The sequence below is a fragment of the Muscardinus avellanarius genome, assembly GCF_963383645.1.
Source record: "Muscardinus avellanarius genome assembly, chromosome: 5".
Classification (NCBI taxonomy): Eukaryota; Metazoa; Chordata; class Mammalia; order Rodentia; family Gliridae; genus Muscardinus; species Muscardinus avellanarius.
The window spans coordinates 84,043,250-84,055,649 of record NC_137790.1 but is presented as its reverse complement, the minus strand read 5'-3'; the positions used below and the strand labels follow the sequence as shown (position 1 = coordinate 84,055,649).

The window sequence follows — 12,400 nt, the reverse complement described above, 5'->3', positions numbered from 1 at the left end:
AGGTAAGCAAAGAGAGCAGATAAAGGCAGCACCTGCCCTTGGTTTTGGAACAGCCTGGGGACACTGAGAAAATGTAAACACATTCTGCAAATCTTATTGTCTGACACTGTGCCAGCGTCTTTTGGGTTCTTGTCATGGAAAATATTTCCTCTGAGGTCATTCAGTGAGCACAGGAGGACTGAATACCCTCCTAGGTGCCAATTCTGTCCCTGCTTTTGTTCAGATTAAATAAGCAAGGGACTAACATTTCATGGGCCGAGAAGACCTGCCTTTCAACAATGCAAGCTGTAAGGTAGAGGAAAAGGAGACATAAGGAAAATACACTGTGTTGTTGAGAACTGCTCTCTCCCGCAAGGCCCACCCTCCTCCCCGCCCCACAGCCTCCCTCTGTTTGCTCACCCAGACTTACAAGCACACACCCTGCGTTTAGAGTAAGAGTTAATGTCTGTGCTTCCTCATAAATCTCAGCTTGGTGCCTCGAGCTATGTTTTTAATTCTGTGGTGGAGCTTTGAGATTTGAGGGGAGTAGAAAGGAGGGGCTGCTGACAGAGGTAACAATGGAAGCCGCCATTTCCCATCTGGGGAGCAAGGCCTCTGAATTCAGCTCTGGTCCCAGGCCGCTTAATGCCTGAGCAGAGACTATTTGGAGCCAGGATAGAAGAACAGGGAGTCAAAGGAAAAGAACTGGATGAGTTGTTTCCTACAAACAGACGCAGGGCTTCTCTCTCTCAAGAAAGCAGAATGCATGCCTGACAAGTTAACAAAGACTAGTGACTGGCTGGCATATTTTGTAGGTCAGCTAAAAGTGACTTCAGAGAGAGGAGTCATTCCTGACAGAAATAATTTCTTGCCTAGCAAAGCTTGTTATTATATAAACTTTTCCCTCTATTTGACCTGTAGCTATTCTTTGTGGTGATAAAACAAATGTATTCTTCATGTTTAGGTCCTTTGCCACGTGTACAAGTGGTTCCTTCTGTATGAACCTCACTTCCTCAACATGCCTTTGCTTTCCCCCCCCCCTTTTTGGTGTAGGAGGTAAATCTTCTATTGGTTTGCTATGGTGATTTAATTGCTTAGGCCTTCTACCCTGCTAATAACTGTGCTTTAAAATTTGGAGTCTGAGTCACTGAGTGAAACATATAATTAACACGATTCAAGGAAGAATTGTATCTTTGAAATCTGTATTCCTCAGAGTGTATATATGTGTGTAAAAAAGAATTGAACATTAGACTCTAAAGGGACTCCCATTCCAAAGAGCCTAGGGTCCAAAAATATCTCTTTATTATTAACCTTATTGTACCAAGCCCTGTTCCTCTGTCTCTTTTTCTCTCTGGGAGGCCTTGAAGTTTACGAGACGTGAAAAACACGTTGCCTTTCTTACTTGCACTACTGAGAGAATGTAAGCCAGATCCAACTGGTTCCCTTGGCAATAGAAAACTGAAACAAAATAAGCTGTAGAGGGTAATCTTTTATTTTAGTAGTGAGACTTACAGGTTTCTATCTGTACCTTTTTTGAGGTATTAGAAGGACATCGTGCTAGCCAGCTTTTGATCAAAATACCTGACAAGAGGAGAACAGATTTACTTTGGCTTAGGTTTTCAGAGGTTCAGTCCTTGATTAGCTGGCTCCAAGGCAAAAGCATCATGGTGGCTGGGCATGGTGGGGTGATGGGGGAAAGCTGCTCAGCTCATGGCAGCTGGAAGCAGAGGGAGAGAGACAGGAAGTGGCCAAGGACAGATGCAGTGCTCAAGACCACATCCCAGTGACCTGCCTCCTCTAGCAATGCCCTCCCTCTAAAGCTTGCCACACTGGGGACCAGCCTTTCAATACATAAGCTTTTAGGAAGATGTTTCAGATCCTATCCATAACAGAGATGATAACCAAGTTGGCCCAGAAATTATAGGATTATGGGCTTCTAGGTTATAAGGTTTAAGCCTCTTCATTTCTTTACATGAAATAATTCCATGAATACAGAATGGTCTGAGTAAATGGTCACATTAAAGACAGAAAATTTAGGAATGATTTAGGTAATCACTTCTAAGATGATTTAAAAGATTGTTATCAACCCATGAGAAAAGCATAGGACTGTGTTTGCTTGGTATGAAGAGAAGAATTGAAGGACTGACTTAAACTACCCAAATGGAAGTCTTTATGAAAGATTTAAGTTTAGGAAATCATGGGCATCAAAATTTACCTGAGAAGCTAAGGTTGAACACATAAAAAGTATCCTGAAACTCAGAATCAGGTGGAAGAAGAAGGGTCAATAGCTGTGGACAGGCATAGAAAAAAATTTTTATTGGTACATTGTAGTTGTACATCTTAATGGAGTACAAGATGATAGAGGCATACATGCACACATCACCCAATTAGCCCTTACCCAATTCTGATACTTCTCTGTATTAGAAATTTGCTTCCCTTGTTTTTTCTATGTTCTGTGATCATAGTGCTTCCCTTCCACCTTTTCATTTCATTTTCCCAGTTTGTTCATTCGTTCGTTCGTTCGTTTGTTAGTTCCTTCCTTCCTTCCTTCCTTCCTTCCTTCCTTCCTTCCTTCCTTCTGGCCTCCTTCCCTCCCTCCCTAACTTCCTCCCTCCCTTCCTTCCCTCCCTCTCTTCTGTCCTTCTGATTGAACTCAGAGACATTTCACCTTTGAGTAAAACCTCCAGCCCTTTTTATTTTATTTTAATTTTTATTTTGAAACAGGGTCTTACTGAATTGCAGAGGGTCTGGCAAAATTACTGAGACTGGCTTAAAACCTGTGATGCTCCCGTCTCAGCCTCTCAAATACTGGGATTACAGACATGTGCTACCATACCTGGCTTTGCAGTTCTTAATATGGTAATCTGATTAAGTCTGGTTATATTCTCCATCTTATTTCCTATAGCTATATTTATATCTAGCAAGTTAGTTCAAGAAAATTACTCTTTGGGTTAAATAAAGTAAAATATATAAAGTCCCCAATTTTATATAAAAGATATTAAGGCACATAATAAGCTTTCAATATTTGCTAGTTGGATAGCACTTTATAGCATGCAACTCTTCTATTTTTTAATTTTCAACATCATTTTCTCTTGATCCTCACAAAACTGTTGTTACCCTATGATCAGAAAGGTGGTGCAAAATGCCCAGAGATAGCTAGTGAAAAGCATGGTTTGCTCCTAGAGTAAGATATCAGAAACAAAGCTTCCAGTTATTTTATTGCTTAATAATTTGGTGTTGGCATTGTTGCCTTGGAACTGTAGCCCCTCTTTAACCCTACATAGCAGCTCAGTGAGAAAGGCTTCTTAAACTGATGACATAATTTGTTTGCAATTCTCCCCTTCACTGCCAGTGCTACCTCATTTTCCTGCAATTTTATAATTGTCAATGTTAAATGTATATAAAAATCTACAGTTATAATGGAAACTGAGACTTTTTAATGTTTGCGTATGGTCCCTGAGCAAGGCTTTTGCCCATAAACGATTGCATGCTACGTAGGACAATTCATTTCAACATTCTGTCTATTGGAAATAATATTGTGTTGCATAGTAGTGGGATCTTAGCTTTGAATGTACCTTGTAGGTGTAGTGGATAGTAGTAAAAAGCCTTGAATGAGATCTCAGGAGACCAAGACTCTATCCTACTCATCCCTGTCTTGTAGAAGTGATTTGGGGAATTACTGGTTATTTTCTGAGTGTCAGTTTTTCCACGTATAGAAAGGGAGGTATTGAGCCATAGATTCTAAGAGTCCTTCTAACTATGACATTCCATGTTTACAAATTTCAAATTGCTGTTTGCCACTGCTCTTCATGGCTAATTTATCTCTATACAAGTTATAAAATAATGTGGTGAGTCCCAAAGGTCCCTAGTATTAATAAGATAATACTTGGTGTGACCTTTTCTGTGGAGGATGCATTTTGCTCAGGAGGACTAATTTTATTCCTCTAAACTGAAAAAGCCATAACCCAAAGGCTATTTATGACTGCTGCATGTCTTTGACTAGGTGACTGCTAGCAACATCATGACTATAGGTGTCTACACCACTCACAGTGAATCACTGAGATAATAGATGTCACAGCACTCGGGATTCTCCAAAGAACACATGTGGAAATCATATTATTTCTCCACATGGGAAATATACTCAAAAGGCTTAGAAAAATAAATGATTCATATTCATATTTAGAAAGGAGTATGAAACTTTTCTGTTTTCATGGTGTATTTAACCAACATCCAGGACTATAGAACATATCATTTCTTGCACTTATTACTCAGTTCTTTTAACTCACATGAAGTATCTAATGTGAGCACAAGTTGATATTACAAGAAGAATGTCTGGTCATAAAAACATCAACAGTTTTAAAAAAATTTAAGAACATTTGACAAAAGAGCATATGATAATAGACTTTTATTTATTTATTTGTTTGTTTATTTATTTTATTTTTGTGGGTCTGGGGATGGAACCCAGGGGCATTCGATTTCCGAGCTACACCCCCTGCCTTTTTTTTTTTTATTTTGTTATTTTGAAACCGGGTTTCACTGAGTTGCAGAGGGCCTCACTAAGTAGCTGAGGCTGTCTGCGAACCGCGATCCTCCTGTCTCAGCTTCCCAAATGCTGGGATTACAAGCGTGCGCCACCATGCCCAGCTGATAATAGACTTTTGTGACACTCTGACTCTATAAGGCCTGATAAACCCCACTTAAGTTTTACTTTTGAAGAAATGACTTAGTTTTAGATTAATCTTCCAAGATTTTACCACTGGAGCTCAGGGGGAAAAAAGGCTCAGGGTAAAAAAGGCTTAACTTTTATATTTACATCTTTGAGAAACACTATTGTTTTGGTCAAATTCATTGATCAAATGATTGATTAGAAATAGGATCTGTCTTGAACTTTATGGTTGAACTTCATTTTGGATTTTCTTTAAGTAAAAGAATTTAATGTGTGCTTAATAGAGAAGCTTTCTTAGCAGATTTTCATCCCCTTTGGATAAAAGCAAAATTGCACCCATCACATAAATTGACATATGAAGCAGTAAATAATTCTATTGTGTTGGTTGTTTTAATGGACTCAAGCCAGAATGTTCCATTAACCAGCATGCTGAGAATATTCATGGAGTTTAGTATTTGTTGCCAGGCCAGGAAAAAAAAAAAAAAAAAAAAGATAGCAGGAAGGTATAGAGGGACAGAGGGGATGATAAATGTCAGTATAGCATCTGAGAAGGTGAAGGCTTAAAAAGGGAACTTTAGAGGCATGAACAATATATTTCTTTTCTTCTGTCATTTAAACATTTTTTTCTTTTTCCTTTTTGGGCAAAGGATTAAGTACAAAAAGTAATAAGTGTCAGCTTTCAAATCCAATACCCCCAAATTTGAGAACTGGGCCATGGATTGTGCCAGGCTCTTTTTGCTTTCTTTCTTTCTTTTTGTAAGAAGCAGCTGAGAGATCAGCCACTGAGGAGAAAGGTGTGATATGCATATGTGTGAGATTGTGTTTATACACATCTTACATGGATAAACATTCAAAAACTACAATAGCATTCCCAAAGGAATTCTTCCTTAATACAGGAAGTGGCAGCTTTGTGAAGGCACGCCAATTAAGCTCCGGTTTTTCATTCTAGAAATCCCAGGCTTTAATTTCTAGAAGAAACAAGGCCTCTGTGATGTTTCATGGGGCTGCTTAGAATTACAGGGAACTTGGTTTTAAAGTTTTTTTTAATGCAAGGCACCTGAGTTTGGTTTAAACTCAGAGCATCTTTTTGTATTCAGAGTCATCTAAAACCACAAACATTAAATTCTGATGGGTACATATAAAAGAAGAGGTCACAGAAATGTACAGTTTTATTTTCCAGTGTGGACAGATTCCTTTGCCATGACTTCCCACCTTCTGTTCTTAAGCTGACTTTATTTTCGCTCTGCACTTAAGAGTTTTCATATGACCAGGACTGACCTACGCCTCTTAATGTATAGCTTCCCCCTGCATATTAGAGGTCAGGACTGTCAATTTAATGGGAAGAAGTAGGCACAGTCTTTCTACAAACATGAACATGTTTGTTGCCCAGTTTCACTGGGTAAAATGTATGCAGAGAATAGAGGACCATGAAAAACAGAAGCTACACCACTGAACCAAGAAGCTGGGCATTGTGAATTGGTCATCATTCCTCTTGAAGGCCATAGATGACCTGCCATTTGGGAAGTCCCATGCCTTTGCTAAGTCAATTTTTGCTTATGTTTATCTCTTTTTGGAAACTGTCACCATTGTCATGTCATATCCCTTTTCCTTAAGACCATTTCCCACCTTGAATGTCTCTGTTCCACCTCTACCTTTTGGTACTTCCTTCTGTCTCTTTCTTAACTCTCGCCATCAGAATGCTGGCATGAGATCAACACCATACTTCTATATCTGGCCACGTGGAATTCTCAACTTTGCCTGAAACTTGCTGTGTTTCAAAGACATTTCATGCTTTTCTTCTCACCTTCTAAATTCCCTCAAACAATTTAACTAGAGGACAATAAGCTACTCAATCTAAGTAGCAATGAAAAGGCTAAATAAATGATCCAGGCGTGGTGGCACATGCTTGTAATCCCAGCATTTGGGAGGCTGAGACAGGAGGATGGAGGTTCTTAGACAGCCTCAGCTACTTAATGAGGCCCTTTGCAACTCAGTGAGACCCTGTTTCAAAATAAAGAATACAAAATAGGACTAGGAATGTAGGTTGGGGGTAGAATGCCTCTTGGTTCTATCCCCAGTACCGCAAAATAAATAAATAAACATTACATTCCTTTCCTATATTATTCTTTTTGTTTTAATCTGATAGAAATGGTTAATCTAATGGAAAACTACTTCCTTTAGGAGACCAGGAGAAGGCCTTAGGATCTACTGGGGGAGTCAGGAGGAGCAATCTCTACTGTCCCGCTGGAACCCATGGTCCACTGAAGTTCCATATGCTACCTTCACTGAGCATCCTATGAAATACACCAATGAGAAGTTCCTGGAAATTTGCAAGGTAGGAGGAAGTATGAGCATCACTCTTAGATTAGCTATGTTAGCAAGGGTATATGCTTCTAGAATATGTACTGTTAAAAATTAAAAAAAAAAAGATAAGATACAATCTGAGGTTTATAGAGATAAAAGCTTTAATAGGGTTATAGAAAATTTTAAATAAAGAATGTAATATATATTTATGTTAACCATAATATGTTACTTCCTCCTTTGCTAATTTCTTTTAAATACAGATTAAAAATTGTAAGTTATTTTTTCTTGTTATATTTACTGTTAACATGATACACATAATTTTCTCAGTATAATTAAGTTTTAATTGTTTTATTCTGTGAAGAAGTATATAATACTTTAAAGTTTGTTTAGCCAGAAATTGCTTTATGGTCATATTTGATTAAGTAACTTCTCTCTCTGGTAATTTCATCTCTAAAACAGACATGATGAATATTGTCCTTTCTCCCAACCTCACTGGACTATCATAGGTTAAATGGAATACTGGGTGCATAAATACTACCTAAAGTATAGAGCAATTGTAGATATTTTTTGTCTTCAAATCTTTTCTCCTTATAGTATATTTTGAAATTGTCAGTAGCAGAGACAGTCCTTTGAATTATTTTCTCGTCTCCTGCAGGTACCTTTAGTGCTGGGACACTCTGAATAGTCAGGGAGTAAAATAACTGGAGCTGAAAATGCAGTGAAAAGTCAAACTCTACATTTTCAATAAAAGAAAATACACATATACTTGTGCTTATAAGTTGAGAAATTCTTATCTTTTCAGTTATTTTTATATTTATCTTTAGATTCTTTAATTTACTTCAGAACATTGAACTTCTTTGATATGAATTAAAAACTTTGGCAATCTGCACCTAAAGTCCTTCTGTGGTTGGATGGCATACATTACAGTTCATGTGAGAGTTTTATAATATGCACCTATATCTATATCTATCTACCTATCTATATAATATGTATATATATGAACAAGTAATTTTAACTTGGTGAGTCCTTTATTTTAAAAACAGTTTAAGGTACCATATATGTAATTAGTGCCTATATGGGGCCTTAGTGCCCTGTAATGTATAGGTGAATTTGGCCTGAATCTGTTCTACTCCCATGGAAAGTCAATGGTCCTATCAAGATTTATGCAGATGTCTTCAGGGGCCATGGTGTCATAGCTTACCTCTGGGGTCAAGATATTGCAGGCATTAAATTAGTTCAGTGTATGGACCACGTTGCTATACTTCATATGATACTCCTATTTCACAATCTCTCAACCTAAGCATCAATATCGGCCCCTAGCCTGACTTTTACTACCCAAAGCCAACAAAACCAAAGTGAATGAAAACCAAGAACAACAACATAACACTCACACAAAGACATTTATGTATAAGTAGACTCATGGAGAGTGTCTGGAGGGAGATAGAGTGGGAGTTTGTATCATATTAATGCCCCTAACTGCAAATGCAATACTAGAATTCCTTGTTTTTAAAAGTCATTAATTGATCATTATACTCTGCTGCATTATTTCATCGTCTTTTCTCTCATTTTTCCTCTTGCCTTTCCCCAACTCCTGTTCCTATTATTACTGTTATTATTAACAATAAATTTTTTTAACATCTGCCAAAACAAGTCAAAGAGCTTAATAATGAATGATCTCAAAGACAGTTCCCTCCTTTAAAAGAAATCTAGTTCTAACCATTAAAATAATATATATGTATACATAATTCATAGTTGTATTTTTAAATATCAGAATAAATACTAACTGCATTAGCTATTCTATCCTTCACTTCCTGGTCACCTCTTCACTGACTCTTCATATTTGGTGTCTTAGACATTTATTTCCTGAGTGTTTTCTGCTGTATGAAGTTGAGGGCAAAAGCTTAAAGAACAAGTTCTATGAACTTCCGAGAAATATTACTGGCTTGTCCTGATACTGGTAGTGCTTTGTTTTATTCTGCTGTGTATAAATACTATAAGATAATTTAAAATAAAAAAGGAAAAGTAAACTATTAAAGGAGATATCCCCATGCTCCAATGAGTATAGTGAGTAGGCTAGAGTGTTGTATTTTATTTTAGTTTTCCCATTGGCAAAGGCTAAAGGGAAGCAATGTTCCAACATCTCTTATTAGATGAAAGTAAGGCCAATAGGTGTCTGTGGTGGTGGTGGTAGTGTGTGTGTGTGTGTGTGTGTGTGTGTGTGTGTGTGTGTGCGCGCGCACGCGCGCACGCGATGTTGGCACATGCATTTGCAGATCCACACATAAACTATGAACGAACATGGTGAATGGTTGATTAGTGGGTGATTGTTTTTTAGTCAATTAAGGTACTTTGAGAATCTGGCAAGTGTGTTTCCTTTAAAGATTTTTCTTCTTAGATTATTTATCCAAAGTTGGTTTTCTTTCCTTCCTAGCAACAGTCTTGCACTTTCATTTGCCAAGCCAATTCTTATTCACAGGCCACCCCAAGTCCCTGCTCTCTAGAAAAGCAAGCAATCTCCACGGGGGTGTTAGATGATGAACACTTTGATCTGGTTCTCAGTTTGGGTTTTTAAGTCACAATATTATTTGTGTTTAGGATATTTTACAAGATTGGCTTTGATTAAGATTCAGTTATATTAATGTAAAATAATAAATAAGAAGAAAGATAGTTGGGGATCTAGAATCCCTTTTATGTGAATATTTTCACATAATGAGATTTTAAAGGGGTGTTATAAACTCGTTTTTTCCATTTTTCATGTAGAATGAAGTAGAAAAAAAGGAATATGGCAGAAATGTAGAACTAGATCAAATTTCTGCATCAATTTAATTCAATTAGCAAATCTATTATGGCACAGGGGAGGAAAAAACATGCAATGGAATTAGATGCAACTAAAAATGACAAATTATAATGTAATAAAATTACTTATTATTAAAATACTAAAACATATTCTTACCCAGGGTCTTTGCTTCTTTAACATATAGAGTCTCTTTATTCAACAAACAATCTATTAACTGCAAAATCCAAGTGTGATTGTTGCTAAGGATATAAACATTTGAGACAAGAATCTTACCTTTGTGCAAAACTGTTTAACATAGAATGCACATGAAATTACAAAGATTTTTTATTTTTTTATTTTTGTGGTACTGGGGATGGAACCGAGGAGTATTCTACCTCTGAGTTACACCAATAGCTCTATTTAAAAAAAAAATTTAAATTTTTTTGTGAACTCTGATTTTGCTTTGATTTATATAAATGCTAGTATCTGATTTACATACATGCTAGTGGTGGCATAAACTTGGATTATATAAACTTTTTAGTATAAACTTAATTTGGTAGGGTACTGGGGATTGAGCCCAGGGGCATTCTACTGTTGAGCTATATCCCCAGCCCTATTTTTTTTTATTCTTTATTTTATAACAAGGTCTCATGAAGTAAAGAGGGCCTCACTAAGTAGCTGAGGCTGGCCATGAACCTGCCATTCTCCTGTCTCTGCCTTCCAAGTACTGGGATTACAAGCATGCACCACCATGCCTGGCAGCTTAATTTTGAAAGTTATCTTTCCAAGTAATTTGGAGGTTCAGAAACTGGAGTTGTTTTTGTTTTTGTTTCTGTTTTTTTGTTTTGTTTTGTTTTGTTTTTGTTTTTTATGTTTTTGTTTTTTTGGTGGTACTGGGTTCCTGGAAACCATTCTACCTCTGGACTACACTCCCAGACCTAATTTTATATTTTTATTTGGAAACAGGGTCTCTTAAGCCAGCGAGGCTGGCTTTGAATCTGCGCGATCCTCCTGTCTCTGCCTCCCAAGTGCGGGGGTTACAAGCGTGCACCACCACGCCCGACGAGAACCTGGAGTTTTTTTGCTTTTTTTTTTAAGCTTAAGCAAGTTTTATTATTACAAGGGTAGAAAGAAGGGACAGAATAATAAAGCATTATTATCAGAGGGATGTAGTAGAGTGCCTTGCAAATAAGACACTGAAGTTTTTAAACATAGAACAGTTTTTATAAGGATTCATTATCTTCCATCTTGCTTAACCAATAGTCTTTTTACCTCCTCTTGACCTAATGCAGGTGTAGGCCCACCCATCATCTCCAGTGCAAGCCTTTGTTATGATTATAAGAATTTATTTATTTTTTTATCTTTTAATTTTTTTATTGGTGCATTATATTCATACATCATATTGGGATAAAAAAAAAACCTTGTGTGTACATACATGTATACATCACTGATTTAACTCCTACCCAATTCCCACCCATTCCCCCCCTCACCCCTCCTTCCCTTGCTTGGCTTAGTGGTTGACTTTGATATGTTTAAGTGCATTGCATTTTTTAGAGAATTTCCTTCTTCCCCCTCCCATCCCCTCATTTAGGTTTTCTTGTTTGCTCCTCTATAGGATTTCTTTTTTCATCTAGAGTTCCTTCTATGACCCATTTCTCCTTAGCTTTCACATATTAGGGAAAGCATCTGATTTCTTATTTTTTGTGACTGACTTATCTCACTTAGCATAATGTCCTCCAGTTCCATCCATTTCCCTGAAAATGATGTAATTGAGTTTTTTTTTGATGGCTGAGTAAAGTTCCATTGTGTACATATCCCACAGTTTTGTAATCCATTCATCTGTTGATGGTCATCTTGGCTGGTTCCATAGTTTGGCTATGGTGAATTGTGCAGCTATGAACATAGATACACATGCATTAGTTTGGTAGTTTGTTTTCCTTTCTTTTGGGTAGATACCCAGAAGTGGTATTGCTGGATCAAATGGTAAGTTTGTTCCCATTCTTCTGAGGATTCTCCATACTGTTTTCCAAAGTGGTTGCACTAATTTGCAATCCCACCAACAATATTTTAGAGTTTCTATTTTTTTTTATTCTTTATTTTGAAACAGGGTCTCACTGAGTTGCTAATGGCCTCACTAAGGCCTCACTGAGGCTGTCCTCAGAAACTCAGCTAACTACAAAGACTTTTAAATGAATACTAATTGACTAATATAGAAATTTGGATCTAGTGAGAAGAAATGGAGGTACATGAAAGTATATATGGTGTTCATAGATAAAGAATAATTAATTTGGTTTAGTGAAATTTAATCTATTTTAAGTCACTATAAATAAAATGGTGCAGATGATAGATATATAAGCCTAAACTAAATTAGGGGCAGTAGTAGGGAGAGAAGATAAGGAAATTTTTGATTATTCAGGATAGAATTGATTGAAAGTAAGTAACTGACAGGGAATAGAAGGTGACAGAGATGAACTCAAAGATAGGGTTTCTGGGTTGAGTAAATGGTGATTCCATTAATCTGAATTAGAGAAATGGAATAATAATCAGTCTGGGACTTAGATTAGTTTAGGACATGTTCAGTTTGAAACAGCCATAGAATGTGAGTTTGAGTTGACTGTCAGAAATTTAGACCTGAAGCTCAGTACAGAAAGCTGAGCTGTTCATTTCACATAGCA

At 37.0% G+C, this 12,400-nt stretch overlaps 1 protein-coding gene across 1 annotated transcript in view; it reads left to right on the top strand.

The window, feature by feature from the left end:
* Positions 1-12,400, top strand: part of TPRG1 (tumor protein p63 regulated 1) — a gene marked incomplete at both ends in the record, with an annotated part of 141,194 nt that overhangs the window by 116,173 nt on the left and 12,621 nt on the right. The window contains one exon of the mRNA XM_080696299.1: positions 6,827-6,980. Within this exon, the coding sequence (XP_080552425.1) occupies positions 6,827-6,980 (154 nt within the window). The remainder of the gene's footprint in view (positions 1-6,826; positions 6,981-12,400) is intronic.